At 32.8% G+C, this 26804-nt stretch overlaps 1 protein-coding gene across 1 annotated transcript in view; it reads right to left on the reverse strand.

The window, feature by feature from the left end:
- Nucleotides 1-3464: 3464 nt before the first annotated feature.
- Nucleotides 3465-26804, reverse strand: part of LOC110021196 (60S ribosomal protein L18a-like protein) — a 29536-nt gene continuing 6196 nt past the window's right edge. The window contains exons 2-4 of the mRNA XM_020719604.1: nucleotides 14208-14286; nucleotides 13687-13804; nucleotides 3465-3764 (exon numbers count right to left, since the gene is read on the reverse strand). Of these exons, the coding sequence (XP_020575263.1) occupies nucleotides 3705-3764; nucleotides 13687-13804; nucleotides 14208-14286 (257 nt within the window). The 3' untranslated portion in view covers nucleotides 3465-3704. The remainder of the gene's footprint in view (nucleotides 3765-13686; nucleotides 13805-14207; nucleotides 14287-26804) is intronic.

Genomic DNA, 26804 nt, shown 5'->3' on the forward strand with positions numbered 1-26804 from the left:
GGCATTCTTGCTTGGTTGTTCGATATTCTTGTTTGGTTTTTTGTAATATTTCATATTTATCTTCAGGTAATCAGGTTTGTCTCTTAGCTTAAATTTTTAGAAATTTTTTTCGGTTTATTTAAATTTTGTGTGAAACCTTGGTTTTGAAGTTTCTGATATTTCTGTATGAGGGCATGTAGGTCTTTTATGGAGTTTGATGGGGAATCTTATGGATCTTGTTGTATGTTTGGACTATGTATTTTCTAAGCGATTATCTGTGGATGTAATGGTGTTTAGCATAGAAGCATAACTTTCACCTCTCATATTCTTCCCTGGCAATCTGAAGTTTCTAACGAGGAATATTTGATCTGGTGTTATGATGGTGATGCATTGATATGTGTTCATATTGACAGTTGGCTCTAATGGAGCTCTAATGGTTATTTTGTTGATCTAGTTATGAAACTCTGTTATATGGTTATATCTTACGGTCGGTCTTCTAGAATTTTAAACAGTCCTTGTTATCAACGAAGAGCTGCATTAGACTAACTATTGTGTTGACAGACTTGAACCCAATTCAGAACGAATAAGTGCCTAAATTTTATATTATTCAATTTACCATATATATTGGATGTTGAACATAGCTTGAGGTAGATCCTGTGGCCCAAATTTTCAATATTTTCTTTTATGGCATCAAGAAATAAGTTTTGTTGTTAGTTCAGTTATCAACTGTACATTATTTTTTTCTTCTAAGATTCACTTAGTTGGAGCTTGCACTCAAATCTTATTAGAGATGCAATTTTGTTCTTGGTGTTAGTCTATTATTAGATAACTTGCCATTTGATATGCCCCACTTATATGATAAGTTCCATAAGTTGCAGACTCGAGATCCATTGGCATGTCACGCTCTTGCTTGTGCAAATGCTGCCCCAGACCTTTCTGGTGAGTTTGTGAGTAGGTTGGGATGTTGGTGAAAATTTTAGTATTAGAAACTTTATGTGCTATTTGAGATTTTTATTTTAATGAAATAAATGATTGTTTTTCTCAGGTTTAGGGACATGAAGCTTCAGAATTCAGAAAACAAATTTTTTGCTCAAATGTTCTAGAAGAATTATTTTTTCTTATCTTTTTATGTAAGATATTTTTTGCTTGAATAATTGGATGTAATGAATAATGACAAATGTTGAATTATTTTTATTAAAGTTTGTTATTTATTTATTTTGGTAGTTTGAGAATTAATTATTAATTCTTATATATTTTATAAAAATGTATTTCAATTTTTAAAAGATAAAATGATGTATTTCAATTTTTAAACAAATATGAGAATTAATATTTAAATTGTTGTCTATTTAACAATTAAATAAATATATACAAATTTGAAAATTTTCAAATATTTTGAACATTTCGAACATTTCGAACATTACGAATTCGAACGATTCAAACAATTCGAACAATTCGAACAATTTGAACTATTTGAACAAAAACGAACCGAACACGAACACGAACAGACTCTTCACGAACAATTTCGAACACGAGCTTATTTCAAACAAATTATTTTCATATTTCAAACAAATTATATTTCAAACGAACCGAACACGAACATGAGCACTATTCGTTCGTGTTCGGTTCGTTTACACCCCTAGGGGAGACCTACTCATCCAGACAAGTTGATAGTGGCTCTCTTCCTACTGCACAACAAGGAGCCCAGGACATGGAGCCTAAAAGCAATAGCAGATGCATGGGGACTTTTAGCTACAGTTGATGCCAGCAGGAGGGACGGTCATTAGACGGCCCCAACTTTGGGCAGTGAGTTGGGAGAGGATGCTCGTGGACCTTGGGTCCTTGTATCTCAAAAAAAAGTCCGCCTAAGCGGGGCAAGTCACGAGAAACTACAAGGCAAAACTAGATAGTGTCCCAAATAGCTACAATCCTAGTAGTCCCATGCAGGCTGTCGTGGAGTCCCAGCCTACTTCAGCATTGGTTCTCCACCTCTCATTTTCACTTCTATTGTTGACTCTACTCGTGAGCCAGTTCTGTACAACAGATCCAGTCAAAGGCGAAGCGGTGCTAGACATAGCCGAGTTTCCAAGGCTCATTTTGTTTAGGAGCTGACCCAATTAGGCACATTACAACTTACCATAGGAGAGAAGATCCACAAAGGAATTACTAGACGAGGAGGTCATAATCTCCACTGGGGTCACTTGATTTTTCTTTCCCTGGTAACCTCCTATGCACTTTTGCCCATAAGTGTGGGATAGTGAGACTTACATCTTCGAGCTCAATACGGGAGCACTTGGACATTGACCAGCCATTGAGTGTTTTATACTTTTTTTGAGTGTCCCTCCCCCTGGTACGTTTGAATTGTTTGCCTTCACAACCTCAACCCTTATGGAAAAGCATATGGCTGATCACTTGATGGAAGTTGAAGCTCTATTTTGTGCAAAGCTCATGTTGGATGCAGAAGAATATTATATGTAATATTCATCCTTTCAAAAAAAAAATGATTATATATATATATATATATATACATACACTAGCAGTGGGTAACATATATATATATATATAGACACACACACACACATATGCCGCGTAACCCAACATGATGGTTGGCATCCACGGTATAAAACCCCTCAGGTCAGGGGTTCAAATCCTTTCTCCTCTTACCAAGTTGGCCTTGAGGAGGTGGACAAAAAGAGTTAGATATTCAAGATGAGTTTCAAGTTTATTGATCTTTTTTAATGAATTCCATATAACTTTCAATTGATTCCTTCTATATTGTACTCATCTCAAAATCAATTCAATCATTCTTAAACCCATCCTAGACAAATTTTAATCAATATGTCAGTTCAGATTCTTTCCAAACACAACCGGCATCGCCTTTATTGCTGCTCTAGACTCTCTCTCTTTTAGGGGAAAACAAATGAACATTTCTCAAAATGTCATGTACTCAAAATGGGATTAAGTCAAATACTCCATCCCATATGGATGAGCTGTTAATATTGATTAGGTAGATTTACATACATCTCACTCAATTATTATGTGTTTACATACTAACACCTATACTTCAATTTTTTACATATTGACATCTTACCTATGCAAGAAAAAATATATCTTATATTTTAAAAGTTAAAATAATGACAATTTTTATGTGATATGAAAGATTTGAGTGATATAAATATAAAAAGAAAAATTTAGGTTTTAGATATGTAAAGATATAAGAATTGGGTGGTAGGAATGCAAATGCCGCACTATTGTTTATCACTGCCCTTTAAAAAAAATTTTTAACATCATTATCAAACACAAGTATCGACATATACACATAGAATCAATATAGAAACCAACTATTGAAATGTGCTCAAGACTAAATCAAGAGTCTAACATACCTCACCAATAGTATCAAGGCCTAGGACCTGTTCTAATTCTTTTCTAGAGCAGCCATAAAATACAAAGAAATTTATATATTTTCAAACCCAAGTCTAATATCTATAAATCTAGAACATCAGGCTTCATTAGTAAGGGAAAATATCAGCAACATATTGTCATCAAGGGACGTATCAAACAAAATATTACTATAGAAACATCCAGTAAAATTCTAAAATGATCGTTAAGTTGCAAAATTTAAAAAAAAAAAAATTACAAGTATGCAAAGTTCACACCTATAGAGTACACAATCAAACAGCTATGTACATAGCACAGATCCAATTATTTTGCTCAGGGCCGTCAAACAATCACCACACATGAGCTCCTTTTGTTCCTCCAAAAATAAAGGCGATTGTGGCAATAACAGCCTGTTGAACAAAGATCAAACAAAAGTAATGAGCGAAAATATACACCATTTAGAAGAACGCCTAATACAAAAGAGATGTAAACTGCGCTGCTACCAAGTTTAAGGTGATAAGGATAAAAAATTTGATGTTTAATTTTGTCAAAACATAACGCCAAATATGATGTGAAAGACAACAACAGGCATGCAAGGCATGATTTTTTATCATGCAACATCTGAAAAGATCAACCTTAGGACATTGTAAAGCAAAAAAAAAAAAAAATTGTTAGGTTAATTATTATTGCGGGGCATAACAAAATTTAATTTCCGATATGAAAAAGATTAAAAAAAAGGGAAACTTACATACATAACGAAATTCTAACATATTTAAATGTCTAACACCCAAAGTTTCATATTTATGCTTATGACACCTTGGTTTCATAAACATATGCATGAAAATGTGTATTTTACATTTAGAGAGGTAATGATGTTGATATTTTTGACGTGATACTAAAGATTTGAGTGATCTGTATGTAATTATGAATGTTTTGGTGTTAGATATGTAAATACATGAGAATTGTGTGGTATGTATGTAAATGCCCCCAGAAAAAAGCTTACTTCTTGGATGATGAAGTTGCATCGAACATTTGATACAACAATGTCCCAAAAGAAATTAGGCTAACTTGTCTCTTGGGAGTTCAGTATATGATTTGGATGGAAATCTATTAGTATCTACATGTTGAGAGCATTGAAATTGAATTTTAAGAGGAGCATGCTCAGATTGCATAGAATTTTCTTTTAGTTTGCATGGTATTTTCTTTCAATTTATGATAAAACATGCAAATGATATTGATCTTATTGAGAATGAGACATGTTCTTCAAAGTTTTGGCTTCTTTTCAAGGTTAGGCGAATTGTTGCAAATGTCTCAATCCAATCAGCATCAAGAAAGTTCTTATTTTAGCATTCAATGTTCATATTTCACCGAATTTCAAGATTTCCCTAAATGCTACTTCCTTTCCTATGGATTTTTTTTTTACCTATTGCTTTCACTTATTCTTTTAGTGTTGAAAAAATGTTGTAAGACTGACAAATAAGTTCTAAGAGAAAGTGTCAACAAGTCCTCAACAAAGAGGAAGAACAAGGACATATTTCAAAATAGAGAACAAGAATTAAAAATCCCTTTGCTATATCATGAAAGAAGAAAAAAAAGGAAGGATGAAGGAAGAACGAAGATTGTACACCACAACTTCTCAACCCAACTCCAAATCCGAGGGACATGAGGCAAAAGAAATGCCTTATGGAATCCTTTTAAATGCTATGAAGAATTGTTTTCAACTTTTGAAAAATTGATAAAAAAAAGTTTTTATTCAAATAAGATGAATTCTGAAGTATTAAAAAACAAAAATGAAACACTAAACTATGACTTGATTATTTTAATGAAAAAAATTAGAAACTATGAAGCACAAATATGGGTACAATGACAAACACAAACACAATGATTTTAACATTAATGTTAGTTTAAGAATAAAAAAGCCACTCAGTTTAATTGTACTCCTACAAAATAAAAATATTGTGTGGTGCCACTTGCAGTATTACATAAGACTATAAGTACGATTTTTCATATTAGTGAGTGTAATCTTTTGGGATGCAAATAATCACTTGCACTCTTTTCAATTAATCTATAAATATTGTGTCTATCATATCTTTCACATTTGTGCACATAGTTTATGCACTAGATAGTGTATTTAATTTTAAATTCATAGCTTACAATGTGTATTTATTTATATATTAATTAGCTTATATGGTGTAATGAAGTATATAGCTTTCTCATTGAATTATATTTTGATAGTTTCGAGTTGCAAAAATTTTAAAAGAAAATCTTTGTGTCCTTTCTAACAAATTACGAATATAAAACAAGCTATTAATTTGATTCTTGGATCCTTGTTACCAAATTTTTCATATCATAGAATGAATGCTAGCAAGCACATTAAAATTAAAAGGCCGACAGATAAATGCCATACAAAAAGATTTATTAGGTGGAATATGAGCATTTGTTGTGTCTGCACAAAAGAATGATAGGAATTGGAGAATATGTTCTGGTAGTAAAAAAAAATCATAAAATCTTTATCAAATGTCGATCTCACATACCAATGCTTGATAAAAGATGAGTAGGGCCAAGATTTTTTAAAAAATTGAACTAAATAGTTACAACCAATGATAAAATAAGAGGAAGAATCAAATGTTGTTCTTAGAAAAAAGACTGGTCTGTATAAATGAATTGTGATGCATTTAGATTAAAAAGAATGAGAAGCATGAACCATGTTTTATGACCTTTTTTTTCAAATATTGTAACACTAGCAATATTCATTCTTTACAGCCAATCTAGAGAGCAGTATCAAGTACGTCATAGGAAAGTCATTGAAAAGTTTGCAATTCGAAAAATATATATAAATCTGAAGAGGTACCATTATTGCAACCATTTATCATATTTTTTGGAATTTATAGCATCATTCAAAGATTATCAGTTGGTATTGAAAATATTAAAACAATTAAAGAGTAGACAACACGTACTGATTTGATATTTGAAGTTTCCCTTATTTGGCTATTTTTCTACGGACAACTCACAAAGCATTTAATATCGCCTTGGCACCAACTACTCAAGCAAAATTTAAGCAAAGAAATCTGTCAAAAGTGCCTTCAATGGCATTAAAAAGAGACTTGCTAATATGTTTGTAGTAAGTTATCTGATTTTAATAAACTTTTTGAAATTTCTTATGGCGTATCTGCGATCATGATTTTTTTTTTTTTGAGAGGAAGGGGAAGGGGGGAGTTCAATTCACAATATACATCCAATTGCTTGCTTTAATAAAGTCTCGAAAGCAACACAAAGTACTTCAATGATTTATGATAGCGAATTCAATCTCGTGGTACAATCATGTGATATTAGAGGCATTATTAATTATTAAAGAAATTTCTACAGAAATTTCTCCTATATTTGAATCATCAAGCTATAAAGTATTTAAAATCTCAAAAAAAAAATAAGGGCACATACATTCTAAATCGGGCAGAGTTTTTATAAATACATACAATTGCTTTAAAAAACTATGATAAAACTAAAAATAAACTTGTTGATAAATTAAGCAGGGTTGCTATCATCTTACATAAAAGGAAAGGTGATCGATTTCAATCACACTAACTAGAATTATGTCAGTTGAAAGGGTTTCGATAAGATATATCATGATTTAATTAATGTTACACCCATGCTTAGTAGGGATTTAATGATTAAAGATAGGTAACTTTTAAGAACTTGATTTGCATATTTAAAACGTCTTTATGAGATTTTTTATCCTGGAATTACATGTTGTCGTTACTGGTGCAAGATATTTTGATTTAGAAAAAACTATAGCCATGATTAAGGATGAGTGTTACTAGTCTAGCTTGAAATGGGATATTGCATGAATGTCATAATGTAAAATCTGCCAAATGGATTAGGTGGTGGGGGGGGGGGGAATTAAATTTAAGCTTAACGTTTTACATAAAGCTTAGTAGGATATTAATATGGCCCTTTTCAGAGAAAATATTACTCTATTTTTTCATTAGGTAGATTACTATCCAGAATAGTTCATTTCCTTACATATTTTTTAAGTTGTTGATACATATCACATTGCAAAACTATTACTCTAAATTTAAGCTTAACGTTTTACATAAAGCTTAGTAGGATATTAATATGGCCCTTTTCAGAGAAAATATTACTCTATTTTTTCATTAGGTAGATTACTATCCAGAATAGTTCATTTCCTTACATATTTTTTAAGTTGTTGATACATATCACATTGCAAAACTATACTTTAAAGAATGGATAAACTGCACGTATTATCTAAAACTATTGCATATTATAGTCTAAGTGATGTGTTACATGTAGGGTTGCAAACAATCCAAGTGGAGTCATGTAGGTGCTTGTTCAAGCTCAAGCTCAAGCTCATTAATTAGAAGCTTGTTTGAGCTCGGCTTAAGTAGAATATAAGCTTTTACAAATGTGTTCAAGCTCAAATTCATTTATCAAAGCCCAATTCAAGCTTGGCATGAGCTCGATCCAAGATCATTTCATATAAAAATTAATGAGCTTATTATAGAGCTGTTCATTCAACAAAATAAACAAGTCTTAATTGAGCCTTACTCAAGCTTTATAAGATTAGTTTGTTTGGAAAAATAAATTAGCCGTATCAAACAAAGTATATTGACCCTAAAAAATAGATTATTTAAACTATATTATTCGTGAATGAGCCTTAATAGACCCTAATCGAGCATCTTAACGAGCTTTAAAACATATTGTTCATGAACATAAATAAACTAAACAACAAGCTATTTAAGCTTATTCATTTAGCAACCGAATATTTATGAAAGTGTTCAAGCTCGCTCAATTAGCCAATTGAATGATCATGAACACGCTCTAATCGATTTAAGCCACAAATAGGTTGTCGAATGCTCGATTCATTTGCAGCCTTAGTTGCATTATATGATTAAAGAACACACACCTAATTTGGATTTCATACTGCCTATGATTGAGTTTGCATATAATTCATCTATTAATAGATATATGTGTATGTGCCCAATTGAAATTATCACAAGAAATCAACTTAGAAAGCCAATAGATCTTGTCAAACTACCAATTGAATCCATGCAAAATGAAATTGAACATCATTTGAACAATATATGCATCATTTGTATGAAGATAGAAATAGAAAAGCAGCTGTTAAATATAGCAATTGTGAGTCTACTAATGATGTAAACTGAAAATTTGAGAAATTCAAACTGGTTGATAAGATGTACATCTAAACCCAAAATACAAAATTCTTTAAAAGCCTTTAAGAAAATACATACAAAACAGGGGTATAAAATTTACAAAGCATTGAGACTAATGCATATAAATAGAATATCTCAATAAAGTATCAATTTGATCTTCAACATATCAAATTTGATTTTACTGCATAAAGTTATTGCGAACATCATTGATTGCACTCTATATTCATCCTCAACTTAAGAGTGCACATCCATAATCTTACCAAATAGGTGTAATTAGGTTATTTCTCAAGCTATTATAGATAATGAGGTTATGCTAATTATCAAAATATTAGACGATCCTATAAATTAGCATGGTAAACACTTGATTATTTTAAAGGAGGAACATTAGTTATACTCAGGCTTATTGATGGATACCAAAAAATCAATTCCTTAAAGCCAAATTTTACAAAGCCATATAGATTTGACGGAAATCTAGAAATGTGTAGTCATTGGAAGCAAAAAAAAATGAACTTTAGGAGCAAGATTAAAATGCGTTATATTATTTTTTAGTTCACATTGAAATTTCTTTAATTTATGCTAAAACACACCTATGATGTTGATCCTATTGAGAAGTAAAAACGAGTTGGGTTCTCCATAATTTTACCTTTTCTTTAGGTTTGGTTAACTTTTGCAAGTGTCACAATTCAAACACAATCATCAATTGAACTTGTAGAGTTTCCTATTCCGCATAATTTCATGATTTTCCAAAGTGTGCTATTTCCTTTCCTGTAGTTTCCTTCCGTTTCATCTCCTATGATGTATGCTACAATCATGGGAGCCTTGTAAGATCACCGATTACTACAATCCCAAAAGCCTTATGATGATGACAAGCCATATGAAGATGATGTAGCACGCCACAAGGGAGTAATGTAGGGCCACTCTAGCGATGTAATGCTCAGAGCAACTGACATGCGGAAATAAATTTGCTAATGATTGATTGTTTGGAACTTATTTAACCAGTTCATGCCAGTTCTATCACGTGAGGTTATTAATCTATTAAGTTCAAAAGGCCAACTCGCCACATGGTGGGTGCCATTAGTTTAGCTGGTGGTTTGGAGCTTATTTAATCAATTCATGTTGGTTTGGTCATGCTAGTTTATTTATCTTGTAATGTGGCCAGGTGCTGAGAAAACATATGTGGTTGACATTCATTTATAAGGCTTGAATGATAACTCATCGTTAAATTTCAATTGAGCCACACTGTCGGTCATATCAAACCAAATGACTTATGGAGAATTTTTCCATCAGCAAATCTTAAAATAATGAGGTCAATAGGCATCCCTGAGAAGCTTCTTAGAAGCCAATGTCAGAGAAACACCAACAAAGGATGCGGTATGGAACATAAATGATGCAGTGAAAAAAAAAAAGGTTTATAAAAGAGCTCATAGGTGACTCTTGGCGAACTTTTCATACATTAAGGAGAGGTGTACAAGCATCAAACAAGCAATTTCTTCTCTTGGTGTTAAGTTTTGAGATCTTTGGGTGAGGGTATCTAGGGGATAAGAATCTTTCAGAGGTGACATCTTGAGTGAATAGAAATACAATAGCATAGCTTCATGGTCAGCAATGGGTTGATCTGGCATGAAAGGAATTGAGATTGAATGAAAGAAAAACGGAGCAAGAAATGCAAAAGCCTCTTCAATGCAGGAAAGAAGATCAATGACAGGTTTGCTTCCATAATGGGTTGGGTCTACATTATTGTATTTTATATATTTCTTTTTATTTCTATTTTTCAAAAAAAAAAAAAAAAACACTGATACGATCAGAGGCAAAAAATCGACACAATTTCATAGAAATTGGGGCAAAATATATATATATTTTTTTTCTTAATAATCCAAAACAACATGAATAAGATAAACACCTATAATTCGAGAGGTAGGCGTTTTCTCCCAATTCCTACACTTTGAGAGGCAGGAAATCTCTCTCAAACCCTAAACCTAAGACTCACAATAACAATCTTATGCATAAACCTAACCCTAAACATAATAAACATATTTATACCAAATAATAATAATAATAATAATAAAGACTAAATAGCCCTTAGGTTAGGCACCGACGTAATAATATTCTCTCTCCTCCCCAAAAAAAAAACACCTTATCCTCTAGGTGGGAAAAAACGTGCTCCTACTCCGCCATAGTTGTCGCTATTTCTTCATCCTTTACTTCCTCATCATGCACTATTAGAACTTATAATTTTTTATCCTTACAATGATGTATTAGTGTAAATTTCTCATCACACCTAAAATATAACCCCTTGGCTCATTTCTCCTAAATTTTTGTCTCTATAAGGTGCTTGAGTACCGATCTCGGTCGTGGCCCATTATTCCTGTTCAGTGCAGCCTCCCTATTGACTTCCACTGCTTGAGCATTTGGTATCGTCGTAGTTGTAGCTGTTTGGTACGACGCTCCATCTATGTTGTTATTGCTTGTCTTCTCCATCTAATTTTTGTCCTCGACCATCTGGGCTAACTTCACCTCCCTCAATTCCCGTGGTCTCACGTATGTCGGGCTTTAGACCCTTTATGAAATTCCCCTCCAACCCTGCTTCAAAAATCCCCCTCAGTCGTCCCGACAAGAGCTCAAATATCTCCCTAAATTCCATGACAGTCCCCTCCTGAATCAAGACATATAATTGCTCGTGTAGGTCTCCTTCATGAATGGCTCGGAAACGTTCCAACAATCCATCCTTAAATTCCTCCCACAACAGATTGGATATCTAGTCTCCTGCACTGAAACAAGATTAGGGTCTTCCCTTCCAAACATAACTTTGTCGCCACAAGCTTCTTCTCCTCATCTAGCCCATTCCTCGTGAAGTATCGCTCCACCAGATACACCTACTCATGCATGTCTTCCCCCCTTGAAGATCGGTATCTTTAACTTCCTAACCCTAGCATCACCACCCCAATTTTCCTTTCCTACGCTATTTTCTCCCATATATCAAGGATAAAACTCTTTCTTTCGATCATAACCATACCCACTCCTGACTTCTCTTCTTTCTTCTTTTTGCTCCTCCATACCCCTTGCATAACCCTTCTCCATGTTATGGCTCACCAACCTCCATAAAAAATCTCTACTCCGCCCCCTACTAGAGCCCTTAAAGGAGGTTCTTGATGGTGGATGCTTTCCTCTTAATATTCCTCTCATTTGATCTCTTTCTCTTTCGATTTAGCTAATGAATCTCCGATCAACCATTGGGTAGGGTTTGCAAACTGAATCGTCAGCGGGGATTTGGATTGCATCTCAATGAGCTTCCTTAACATCTCCTCCAAGCTCTTGAATCAATTGTCAATGGCGGAAAACCTTTCCTGTATCCTGGATTTATGTTGCCCCACTTCTTCCTCCAATTTCTTATTCAAATCATCTATTTTCTTGGCAGTCATTACTTCCTGTCACTGAGGCACGCTCAATCCCAGATCTGGTTGTTGAATTCTAGGATCACGATTAAGGCACACTTGATTCTCTTGTAGCCTTCCCCACTATGCCTTGACCCCTTCTATTTCCCTGTAACTCGAACCACGATTGTATCGCAAGGCCTCAGTCACGACCCTGTATGATCTTGTCAGCTCCCCAACAAAAACAAATTGTGACTCTCTCGCGTTAATGCAAGTCGCAATCCCATCGACTCCACCAGCAGGCTCAAATTGCGATTGTATTGCATCTTGTACGCAATGATCCCATTGTTTGCTTCACCTACAAACTCCTATATGCCTATTTTGTGTGATGCTTCACGAAGAAAAAGGCGCAACTCTGTAAGCAGCATCTTCACAAAATAGGTTTAGTGATCCTGTCAATCTTTACAACAGATAAAAGACGTGATCACCTCGTCGCTTTCCCCACTAGCTGAACTCGCGGCTCAATTGCATGACAGATGTGAGGAGAAAGACGTGAGTTTTGTGTCTCTGTACGCCACTCCCAGTTGTTGCCTCCCTAGCTAGCTCTAGCTGTGATTGCTTCGTAAGGACGTAGTGGAAGGAAGAGAAAAATGGGATTTTTAGGTCTACGTACACCGATCCTAACTACAACATCCCAGACGAATGCAGAATTGAGTGATTGTATCGCTCTATACTTTGAAAGGTCGCCCACTAAGCTGTGATTTACTTCATTTTCCGTCGAATTGTTCCATCTCCTTTCTGTCCATTCAATTCCCAAAATCTTAAACTTTGATACCAATTAGATCCGATCTGAGACAGAAATCAACACGATTTTCCACACAATTTTGGACAAAACAACATGAACACAAATAAGCACCCACAATTTGAAAGGCATGCAATCTCTCTTAATTCCTACAATTCGAGAGGTGGGAAATTTATCTCAAACCCTAGACCTAAGGCCCACAATAACAATCTCATGCATAAACCTTACTCTAAACATAATAAGCCTATTTATACCTAATAATAATAATAATAAAAATAATAAAAGACTAAATTGCCCTTACGCATACAAAAGGCCAAGTTGCACTTAAGCTAGATATCAGCATAATAATACTTTATTTCATTAATAATCAAAAACAACATGAATACGAGATAAGCACCTACAATTCGAGAGGTATGTGATCTCTCCCAATTCCTATAATTCAAGAGGTAGGAAATCACTTCCAAGTCATAAACCTAAAACTTGCAATAACAATATCATGCATAAACCTAACCTTAAACATAATAAGTATATTTATACCCAACAACAACAACAACAACAACAATAACAACAATAATAATAATAATAGGCAAAATTGCCTTTAGGCTTACAAAAGACCAAATTGCCCTTAGGCTAAGAAATCATTAAAAAAGATTTTAAGGACCAAAACTTTAAAAAACAAAGAAAAATGCAAAATAAAGGAATAATTTAGGTGGATAATACTATTTTTATTACAGAAATTACAACAAATATAAAGCTTATTAACAGTATTTCCAAGTTTATAGCATCTTATGAAACATATAAAACTATATCAATTCCTCAAAATGTAGAAAACATAACATGAAAATGTATTTGACAGGAATCATCATAAGGTAAGGAGTAGCTTTAGGTTAAATCATGCTAAAATACTAGAAGAAAGTAACAAATGCAAAACTAAATGATCATAACAATGATACTGAACCGATGTACTTACTGCAATTGTGCAAGCGACGTAGCCTGGTTTTTCTCTATGATCAACTCTTGTGGCACACAGCATTATAAAAGCTGCAACATACCACGGAATAGCAGCAAGAAAGAATCCAATGATGAACCTTGCACGAAAAGAAAAAGCACAAGCAATATAAAAAAACTGAAGTTGCCAAAATGGTAAAAGACAATAAGGACATTTACATACAGACCACACAATTCTCATGTATTTACATATCTAACATCTAAACTTTAATATTAACATTCATGGCAATCAAATCTTTAACTTCACATCAGAAATAACACTTGTACTAACTCTTTAAAGGTCAAATGCACCTTTTTAGGCACATGTTTATATCTCCAAGGTGTCATGAATGTAAAGATCAAACTTTAGGTGTTAGATATGTAAATCCACAAGAATTTTGTGGTATGTATGTAAATTTCCCAATATTATAACAATACAAAGGAAAAGATGCACTAGAAATACAATTGATCACAGCTTATAACATGCAATAATAATGCACTCACAGAAACCATCCAAGGCCAATGCCACAACAAGGCAGACGTGGCTCTCTCAAAGGCCTTCCTTCAGCAACAGCAGCATAGGCTATTAAAATAAAGAAAAATAAATACCATGAAGATGAATCAGAAAAGTACAAAACAAAAAAATGACTATTTGCAAAAACTATGATACAACAATAACAACAATAAACCTTTATCCCACGAAGTGGGGTCTCCTACATGAATCATTTTTCTCCATTGTGTCCTATTTAAGTATCATATTTTCATTTATTTCTAATAAATTAAGATAATTTTTATACAACATGCCCAAGTTTTTCTAGATCTGCCTCTACCTTTCTTAACATAAGTGTGATCTAAAAATCCACTTTCCTAACCGGGTCATCAAATGATCGACCATTAAAGTGACCTAAAGATCTAATACCACTCTCCTTAATCTTATTTGCCACTGAAGCTACTCCATCTCTTTCATGGATATATTCGTTTCGCATTTTGTTTCTAAGTGTAAACCCGCTCATTCAACCAAACATTCTTATCTCAGCAACACTCAACTTAATTTTATGCTTCTTTTCTATAGGTCAACAATCTGTGTCATAAAAATTGCAGGTCTTACCATCATCTTATACAATTTTCTTCAAGTCTAAGCGATACTTTTCTATCACACAATAGACCCGATGCATTACTCCACTTCATCCATCCAACCTGAATTCTACTAATAACATCCTCATTTTTATCACTATCATTTTGAATAATAAGCCCGAGATATTTAAAATGTTCACTCATTTTAATGATTTGATCACCTTTAATTACAATCACGTCACCAAATCTACTACTAATAAAATTACATTCCATATATTTAGTTTTTAGGCTTACTCAAATAAAAGCCTTTAAACTCTAAAGGTGACTTCAATAATTCAAGTTTTTCTTAAACTCTCTCTAGCATTATCTACAAAAAGGATATAATCGACGAAAAGAAAAGGTACATTCGTCTGTAAATGCCCAATAAAAACATCCATAACTAAAGAAAAAAAGATATTGTCTTAAACATGACCCCTGATATAATCCAATTGAAATAAAAAAATACTTGGTCAATTCTCCTTGTGTTCAAACACAAGTAACAATTGTAGTATAAATACCTTTAATGACTTAAATATAAGCAATATCAACATTTTTCTTTCCTAGGACTCTCCAAAGTACTTATCTAGGATCCTTATCATAAGCTTTGTCTAAATCAACAAAAGTCATATATACATTCTCTTTACTCTATCTGTACTTCTACATCTAACCACTTAATAAATATATAGCTTCCATATAAAGACGTATCATAACTTTAATGTATAATACATTAACTAAATTACTCTATAATTTGCACACCCTTGTGCATCCCCTTAATTCTTAAAAATAAGAACCAAAAAACACTTTCTATACTCATCAGACATCTTTTTAATTTTTAAAATAATATTAAAAAAGTTTAATAAACTACAAACATTTCAGATCTAAACATTTCCATACTTCTATTAAAATACCATCAGATTTTACTATTTTTTCACATTCAATTTTCTTTAAAGCCTCTTTCACTTCAGTATTATTAATACGATAGCAGAAATAAAAAGTTTTGCTATTGATTACAACATTAAAATTACTAAAGTTAATCGTATTTTCATAATTGTTATTGAAATATTTACCAAAATGTCTCACCAGCGTATGTTGAAAATTCTCATATAAGAAAAACATTTTTTTATTTTCATCTTTAATGCAATTTATTTGAGCTAAATCTTTACTATTTTTTATTTCCTCGCTAGTCAATATATATATATATATCATTTTTGTTACCTAATCTATTATAAAGATCACTAAAAACATAATTTTCAACATTGCAAATGATTCTCTTAGATTCTCTAAGGGTTACCTAATATTTTTTACAAATCTTCAAGTTTTTACAATTAAATCAATTTTTATAACAAAATTTGCTTATTTCTTATATTTTCTTGCATTTTATTATTAGAACTCTAACTATTTTTATTCATAAAAGCTTTTATTTTTTATTCTTCAAGCATGTCTTATGCCACAAAGCTGAGAAGCACACGTCAACTATGTAAGTATACGTATAGTTAAGTAATATATGAATTTTTAAGTTTGTGTCGATCGCACAAATGATTTATTCCAGTAGGTGAAAGTTCTTCTTTACTAATTCTAGGTCTAGTCTGAAAAGTCAAAGATTTGAAAATTTTAAAGTGTCTAAGCCTAATTTTTACATAAAAAAACAAAGGGGTAGGGTTTTTGTACTAGGTAAGAATCACCCTCCTATGATTTAGATTTAGATCGTGTGAATCCTCAATATTCTTCCAATAAGTTTTCAAACTAATGTTATCAACCATAGTCAAATCCTCCTTGGTCGCTTCTAAGATCATAAGAAACATTGAAAACTCATATTGCGGTTAAGTTGGCTTAACCATGCAAAATTTTCCTGAATCCTTTAGTCCCCTGATTGTGGTTGCAATCTCCTATTGACAATATTCACATTCTACTAAGTGATTGTGTTATCCTACTAAGTGATTGTGTTATCCTACTTATCCTTTTAGCCAACGGTCAGTAGTCCTAGATCACCAAAAATTTTAACATTCAAATTGGTCAGATTGAAAGTAAATGAAGATCGAAAGGATAACGCGTTAACTTGCATTTAAATCCAAGAAATTCTTAAGCAAATCTCATGAAAAATCACGATTCATATACATCCAAATCAAAGAAGCAAAAAAGATTTAGTTCCTAGACATGTTGAGATAAAACCAAACAGATTTCACAAAAGAACCAAATTAGAAAGAGTTTATACATGAATAATCTAACCAGAAAGTATAATTGTTTTGCTTCGTTGATTTTCTCCTTGTACAATGATCTCCAATTGATAGCACTCACACTTTACAATGAAGAAATTGTCTCACTAAACTCTCCCTAACACACTCCATAATCCCCTCCAATTTATCATCCACCCTCTCACTATGCCTCAGATGGTCTTAACTTTTATCGGGGGACGTCGTTTGAGATCAGTTGAACTAAATTTAAGTCATTTGGCAACCCACATAGACAAAAAACCAAATTAACTCCCATATGTTGGTTTGGAGCGCCAGGTTTTCAGTTGTTTAGACTAGCATGTGTATGCGAGAAGGCTGGCTGACGTCGGGTATTTATGTGGGCCTCAGGTTGCTCATGCCTAAGCGAATGCCTAGTTTCCTTGTGAGGCGTCGGGTTACCCATACCTGAGTAAGCACTGGGTTTCTAAGTGTGGCTCTGGGTTTTCAACCTCTCTGTTATGTGAATGTGTAATGTCCGGAAGTCAAATCATAGGGTTTCCGCCTTCTCTGTTGTCACCTGATCAAAAGAAGTTTGTTAAACAATGGATTTCCACTTTGAGCAATACTTAAGTTCTTTTTGATCCAAATGCTCCCCTTTCTAATTTGCAAATTGCAACTTGAAAAAGCCAGAAAAAATACCAAGAAAAAACATAAAAATAATACAAATAGTGGTGTAAACACAGAAAAACACATCACACATTTCATACACATCATCTTTTACAACTTACTAAATATTACTCGTTATTTTATTCTACATAGTATTAGCTTCTTCATAATACTTCAAATTTTAAGATATTAAAATTTATTCATAAAAATAAATTTATTTATATCTTCTAAATGCTCATCTAATTCTATGATAATATTTAGTTGTATTTTTCATCTTCCAACCCTTTATCTTAAAATCTAAAACTAATAATCAATGTTGGCTACTTAAATTTTCATTTGAAATGATTTTATAATCTTTATAATCTCGATGATATATTTTTCTGATAAGAAAATAATCAATTTGTATTTTATTAGATCTATTCTTATAAGTGAAAATTTATTCATCTATTTTTAAAATAAAGTATTTATAATTTAACGCAAAATCTAATATGAGTTTATATTCTTTATTAGGGGTTGTTTGGTTTGTTGATAAAGTAATGCAGTGTAAAATGAATGTAATGCAGAAGTAATGTAATGAATTTGAAATACTTTAAAATTATATGGTTCTCTGTAAAATAAACATAAGACTATATTCTTTTGTTTGGTTTAAAGAAGGATGAAAACAATATATTTCAAAATATATAAATTATTCTTGGAGGGTGGTCGGTGGCGTGCGACATAGGGTTGAGGCAACTGACAATTGATGTCAGCGACCGGCGGGTGGCGCGTAGCATACAGTAGAGGCAACAGACAATTGACGTCAGCAACCGGTGGTGGTGGGCGGCGACGGTAGTGTGGTGAAGACGAACCGCAGCTGACAGCGGTGATAGACTACAACGGGGGATGGCGGGCTGTGGAAGCAGGTAGCATGTTGTGGCGAACAACTTATGGCAGGCGACGGCAAGCAGCAACAAGCAGCAGTGGGCAGTCAAATGATAGTGAGGAGGGGACGATGGCAAGTCGCCGGTGGACTACAGACTGTAGAGATGCGGCGATGGCAGATAGCCGGTGGAGAAAGGCTGGTAGTGGGTTGTAGACGGCAGACGACAGACGACAGACGACAGACGACAGGGAGGCAGTGGTGGAGGTGGACTGCAAGCGGTGGTGTAGACAAAGGACTATAGGGGCCTGCAGCGACAACAGGTTGCGTCGTCTTCCGATAATATTTTACATTAATGAACGGTGTAAATCTCAAATTCGGGGCAAATCGGTATAATTCAAAATTAATTCAAAATGAACTAAGGTGTAAACTTCAAATCCATTCATAGTTTATATTGTATTTGTATTTCTTCATACAAAACACATCATTTTCTAAAGTCACTACAAAAGATTTATAGTACACTACAAATTCTCTCAATAGTCATTCTAAAATCATAGTCATCTTGAATACTTCTAAAGCTTCTACCACTCTACGAACAAGTTCATTTAAATCTTCTCCAATATAAATTCTTTCTTTAAGAGATATTATTTGTATTAACTCTTCTAGATCATTTCAAAATTATTTTTTGGGCATATATCCAAACCTATTTAAGGAGCATAAACATTTATAACATTAGAAATCTTAGTATCAACAATAATTTTTAGAGCTATAATACTATCTCTAATTCTATTAATTTTTACAATATTTTATTTCAAACTTTTATCTATAATTGCACCTACATCATTTCTAACATGACTCTTACATTAATATCAAAGTTTAAAACCTAAAATATTAATGCCCTTAGTCTTTTCTATAACATATTTAGTTTCTTTACTTCATTAGATGTTTATCGTCAGATGAATCAAAATATCTACTAATTCCAATAATATACCTTTGAAATTATCTATACTTTAAGTTATAATCTAATATTAGTTTCATGGATTATCTTTTTAACCTTATCAATTCATAATATAAGAACCATCACTTATTTAACACTACGCCCAGACACCAGTGCAATAGCTCTTGCGCACTTTTTATAATATTCATGTCATACAACGTGCACTTCCAAGGGACACCCTAATGTTGGCACAATGATTTAAATGATTTATATAATAGGTTTTTTGACAAAAACTTTTATATTGGTTGTCAACTGCCTAACACAACCATTCACGTTTCACATCCGTGACTTGGGACCCTACAATAGCAGTGTTTAATAAAAACTATGATATGAAACTAAAATTTCTACACCCTTTGTAACAACAAAGCATACAACTTTTCTAAATTATAGAAAAAATGTAACACCTTGTGCCAATAAAAAAACTATTCAAAGATGAATAAAAAGAGTTTTTTATCGAAAACATTAGAAGTACACTGTAATCCTTTTTCCTTTTTTTTTTTTTTTTTTTGGTATTTGGGCTTGAAGCAAAGATAATGCAAAATAAAAGTGAGAGATTTGAAATACCCATTAACCGTTATTTTCCTAGCATTTGAAAACTGTCCAAATCAAACGAAACCTACACTGTAGCCACTAGCAATTCTCATATGTCAATGAAGAAACTTCAAGATAATATCCTATTCTGCTTCCTTTGTCAAAAATATTTCATTAGATTGCATATAAATCTTCTTAGTTTTATTATACTTGCAAAAAATAACATTAATAATCTCATTAGATCAAAATACCGAAAGCATTGACATTACTTATCTCTTATTCTCTGAACTCCCACCTAGAATACACTGCTATTGTCTGGAGGAAACATGAGAAAAAAATAATAATAATAATAAACTCAAAGCACTGATTGGCCTTGTCAATGAGAGAGCAAGTAAACCTTCAGTTTTAGCATTCAAAGCAAGTTCTCAAAGACGACCATGCCTGGCAAGAGCCAGGTAGTTTGGCTTCAACGAAGCATCATTTATTGTTAGGTGGAATCCATGCATGGATACATGGGTAATGCGTACATGAATACTTAGATTAGGTGCAACCAAGGGCTCCAACATAGGCGACCTTTCTACTGTTTCCAAACAAATTTTGGTAGTGAAATCAACAAAGCAGATTTGTTCATCAATCTACTAAAGACTCTACTTGGTTAATTAAAGACCTAGTTGCCACCATAATAGATGTGATATGTTAGGAATGGGTATGCAACCTAATTCAAATCATTGAGAAACAATAAACAGGTTTGTCCAATAGATGATTACTTCTTTTCTACTACTATAGCTTTCACTATGATGACAATGATGAAGTTCTATATGAGGGAAACTGCATGACATTACATGCTACCTTAATATTATTTTTTGTTTCTCTCTCCAGCGTACATAAACCCTAATAACAACGCCCCTTATATGACAAAAACCTGGGGTAATTAAAAGTACACGTGAAATCCCCAAAATACTCTTAATGAGATTACTCTCAAGTACTGTATACCTTTTAAAGACTACGTCAAACCACCAAGAAGCTCATGTGCTAAAGTGGAATTGAGCTCATCCCCGATGATGCAAGACAAATTGGCAATGCCATTGGTACTCGATGATGATAACAAGCTTGCAATATTGATAGTGTGATCTATAATGTATGGGGTGAGTTCAACTGCAATTTGCAATCCAAGCATACCAAATTTTGATAAGAAAACTACATATTTGTATTAGTTTTCAACTTAGGCATATTAATGCAAAAGTTCCACCAATAATACCTACACTATGGTTGGGGCATGTTAATAATAGGCTTCTTGAAATCCATATAAGCATGCAACATCCTCCACCTTCAAGGAGGCACAAAACCCACCATCCATAAAAAAAGCAGCCAACATCAGCCATGAACTAAAGACTACTTTACAACCCTCCACCAAATTGGTCTACTAGGATCATAAAATTCCTATTTGGTCAAGCACACTTTTTTAAGATAAGAATTAGTCCTTTAAATGCCTCAAAAAGATTGAATTGAAATCTAATTTGACTAAATTGGAGCTACATAAGCTTGGATTGATTCCATCAACCTTTTGAAAAACAAATGAAGTTGAGCCAAATCTACATATGCTTGAATTGTTAATTTTATAACCCAATTCAAATAGCCTAAAATGGACCAGAATGAACCAAATTGACCAGACTAGATTGGTAGTCTACCTTACTTTGCTATAAACATTTTCTGTTAGGATGCAATGAATTTATAAGTTTGAAATTTTTCAGAGTCATTTTAACCTCCCTATTATACCTATTCATGAGGTGATCATCTCTAAACTATAGCAGCTCAATAGCGACTATCCTATCATGCTAGAGAGTCCAAGGATAGGATAAGTAATATGCTTTAATAAGATTTCACAACCAAACAATAAGCAATTACTGAACTCCCAATTAATAATGGACAACCATCATAAAGGTTCACAATCGATCAAGGCAATAAAAAATTAAGGGCATGCTGATAAAGCATATGTAACCACAAAGCCTGGGATCAGTGCATGAGTTCACTGAGAACCCCGCTCCAACACTTCCATCCGCAAAAAATGGTGCTTAAACCACAAAAGTGCAAATGAGTTCCCACCACAAAGAAATAGAGAATCAATACCATCACATCTGATGGTTTGTTATGCTCACAAGTAATCACCAAGTAAACAAAAATGCATCAATTCGTGAAGGAAAAAAAAAAATCAAATATCCTATAACTCATACATGTTGATACATAGTAACCAAAAATGTGTGTTTAAATCCTACAAAGTAACCACAAGAAAAGATGCACATCAGATATATGGATAAACAAACAATCTACAGACACAAATGTACCATACTTTTAGAAGTTAATTGTAGCGAATGATAATTAGAATAGGCAATAACTCATATTTAAAATTCATGCAGGTAAATGCGATACAAAGGAAATATAGAAATTAAGTGCATTCACAAAAGAAGATTCTAATAATATAAAATTCATTGAAAATGGAGCTTTACAAGTAAATCCCTGACAATTCTAAAATAGCATATTCACTCGAATCAAGGATTTCCATATAACCCTATTTTATTTTAAAAGCCCATACTTCCTTAATCTGCCAATTCCTTCTCTATTAAAAATCCAACACCTAGCAACTTTCTCAGGGCCAACACATCATAACATCTCATCACATCCCAACAAAGGTTGCCAAGATGATGTCTGATAAGTTGATCAATAATGAGGGAACACCCCACTACCCATCTTTGCTCGCTTCCTTCCTCATTCTTTATACAGATCCAACAGACAAACTTCTAACAACAAACCATCAGCTACCAACAAGTTCTTTTGACTCCAGATGGTGATTCTCTAGTTGGCTCTAATCAACTGAAAAATGAATCAAAGAGAAAGACACCAACCTAATTAAGAAAATTTTAAAATAACTCATCGGTAGAACAAAAATAACATCAGGGTTAAATGCAAAAAAAATTCCCATTATATCTGTACAACATTAATAACTAATTAAAATCACTTTTTTTATTGGGCGGATTCTTATTCTTGCTTTGCACGTGAAACAACAGTATTTAAATGCAAAGTAAAGTACCTGAAAGTCCCTGACTATTTACATGGGGTTATTTAGTGCCAGAGTCCATAAGTGCCAAATTAGCTCCCCTGCCCTTTAATTAGGGCTAAAATTATCCTCTATTGTAGCTATTTCAGCCCATATCAAAAAATCCGAGAAAATATTGACATTTTTATAAACTTCGAGACTAAAATGATCCTTTGCATAGAGTCATGAGACTATTTTGAAACTTCTCTATTTAAATGCACTAAAATTTAAGCCCGCACATTAGCAGCCACTTTTAAAGAATATGAGAATACAAATATCTATTTTACTAGGAAATTATGTCCAAAATTATGAATTCTATAAAAGATGCAAAGTTCTTGAAAATAATGAAAAAAAAAATCATATGATAAGAAAATTCAATGATATTAGTTGTTATGAAGATGTGCACAAAATCTTGGCAAACCATAGCAAAGAAAAAGCTACAAAAAATTCACAGTTTAGTGAACCGACGATTTCAAGATGCAACTAGAACAGCCTTTCTTAAAGTAATTTACCAACATATTTAGTGAACCACTGATTCTCGCTGCAACTCCAATGCCAAGCATATCCCTCGATATAGCTATTTTCCTCAGTCAGTATCTTTCTCTGTAAGTTGTGCCTCTTTTAGAGGCAGCTTGGCTAAAATTATGTGCTCAATAAGGTCTATTGGCCAACAAAACAATATCAAAAGAGACCAGTTGGTCATAGTCACTTATTGCTTTCATTTAAATTGCAAGGAGAGAAGAAGATAAATAAAGCAGCTAAAAGATGAAAACAAAATATGATTTCAGTTCAGAGGGTGAGGGGAGCATTAAAAAGTGAAACAACTCGTAGGGGTGACAGCTATGGCCTGGATTGTGATAGAGTTCAAGCCCAAGATTATTAAATTTATTTAGGTTTGTTTAGTTAACCCAGGCTTATCTAGACCAACATTCAAAGCAATCCAATTGTCATTTTCATTGTTTATAGCTTCTTGCGTTATTCAATGTCAGGCTCATTGTTGCTAACTACAACCCATGAATTTGTCGTTATTGTCACCTTTAAGAATACTATAACATTTTCTTCGAGTTTTTGTCAACAAAACCATTGCCATTGGACCTAACAACACTATAATCTCTTAGCATTCTACAACCGCCACCATAAGTTTATCGATTCCCACTGCTTGGTTTATTGATGTTGCCATCTACAATCCCCTCCTTCTCGCATGTTGTTACTAATGTCCCTAGTTTTGACATACTCATCACCAATAGGTTTGTGATTGATGTTGCTTTTAAGCTTATTTTAGCCATTAACTCTAGGTCAGCTGCAGCTGCTGCACTTAACTTTGTCATAGGCTACAACTTTAAGCTTGTCGTTACACAATCTTTGAGATATCTTATGTGTTACTAATCTATCAATCACAACAGCTCCCCTTAGCTCCATTGTAGCTGCCACCTTTGAGTATTTTAGTATCAACAACTTTGTGCTTGTCGTTACAACCAGTTTTATTAAAAGTACACAATGCACTCAAGCCAATATGATTGGCCAATGCCCAAGGCGCTAATCACAATGATAGACATTTGCCAGATCAAATAGATTAGCTAAAAAAGAAACGTAGAACTTACTAATTTATTTAATTATAAAGGATATTCTTTATGGAATATCAAATGATAATCGCTCACTCCTCCTTCCACAACCCTAGTAGTTGGTTGCTTCTCCTTCTTAGTAGCCGCCATCTCCCCCCATTTTTCTTTCATTGGCCGATCATATACGTTATAAACCTCCTCATTCCCCCCTTTTAAGACAATATTATTAGTTCATGTATAGCCGTTAATATGTGTGTGTGTGTGTATGCATGCATACACATCTATCAAAATTAAATTATTTTTATGCTAATAATTATGATTATTTATTAAGTTAGGTGCTTATATGAAAAATTGGATTAGAATTAATTTTAATTAGATTCTTATTTTCTTTTGAAAATAATAATAATAATAATAATAATAAAATAACTCACTTAGGTTGCACCTAACTTAATAAATAATCAATTTTAATACACTTATGCACATAATTAACTTTCGGGAGTTCGAGCTATGTCAGATCTATTAGTCGATGTTGATTGCACTATTAAAATATTGGAGTGTAGTTGTGTGAGGTAAGTAGTTGTTATTTATTAGAGGATAATCATCTTCTTCGTTGTTAGGGGCACTATCCTTACTATTCGTATTAAATTTCAACCTAATTATAGGTTTGTCAATCATGCCCTTTAAATTCTACTACTATAATTGTAGCAGATTTTGTTTATTATTCATAATAAATTTTGTGAATAATTAATCTTGCTTTACTGTTATGTAAACTCTTGTTTAATTATGTGTATCTCATGTTTTTAGTATTTATTATTTCTTCTACAGTTTTAATGTATTAAATTTAATTATTATAAATTGATTGATTGTGTATAAATATTGGTGAACATGTAGTTAAATTCATGTGATTTGATTGTGGTGCATGAAATATGTATGATATAATAATATTATTATGTCGGTATTAAATTTTTTTATTATGACTAGTCTGACTAACGTTAGAGAAATCATTAGATTTTCATGAGAATGATGTCTACATTTACGTATTTCAGGATATCGTAGAAAACCGACATATATATATATATATTGCGCTTGTATATTTAAAGGTTATCGGGTAGTTTTAAAGGACTAATAAGTCATCTGTGTATAAGTACATCTGATATTGTGACATAAATATTTAAATAAAAACACATGGGTTTAGATCAGTCATATTCATGATCATAAGTTGTAAATTATATTATACATAAAATAAATTGTCTTATTTTTATTGCTCATACGTCATGTTTTATTCTATTTATCTTTTATGCTTTAATAAATATTAGTATTTACTAAGCTTGATTTGTCAAACTCACTCATTGAATTTTTATATAACAGGTTGCACTCAGTCATTCAGATGATCATCTCTATCTGATAAGATTTTCCAGCTTTAGATTTATTTTTTAGTATTTTCAGTTTCACATTAATTTTATTTTTTTTTATATATTTTAGGTTCGGGCAGTTATTTCTCTATTGTCAATTCAGTTTTGTTCTTAGTCAGTTCCTTATTTTCCTTTTAGTTGTATCAATTATTAAATTTATGAAATGAAATAAATTTATTTTTTCTTGCTTATTTTCTTACTGTTTGCATATTATATCTTTTTTTGAGAATACAAAACATATTCATTTTATTTCATTGCGTCCTATATTTTCAGGGTGTACCATCTTCCAGACTCAGAGTGTGACAGTGGTCTATATTTTATATTCATTGTCCATTGCCTTAGTGTTTCATCTCTTGTCTTCTTAGGACTAAATAAGGGATAAATGATTCTAGTTAGCTAGTTATTGAATTGGTTTTAATTTCGTGTAAATTTTTATTATTTAGAATGACTCCAAAGAGAAGAAGTGTTGCAATCCCTCATGCAATAGGAGTCCCGAGAGCTACTATAGAAGTGGTATCTATCTCATAAAGGTCCTCGCCCACCTAGTCATCATCGTGTTAATCGTGTTCAACCCACCAAGCCTACTGGATCACATAATCTCAAAATGAGAATGTTACGTTAGCGCTTAGCCTAAGGGCAAAATTTGTCTTGTGTACGCCTAAGGGCAATTTAGTCATTTATTATTATTATTATTAGGTA

Source organism: Phalaenopsis equestris, unplaced genomic scaffold (genome assembly GCF_001263595.1).
Source record: "Phalaenopsis equestris unplaced genomic scaffold, ASM126359v1 Scaffold000123, whole genome shotgun sequence".
Classification (NCBI taxonomy): Eukaryota; Viridiplantae; Streptophyta; class Magnoliopsida; order Asparagales; family Orchidaceae; genus Phalaenopsis; species Phalaenopsis equestris.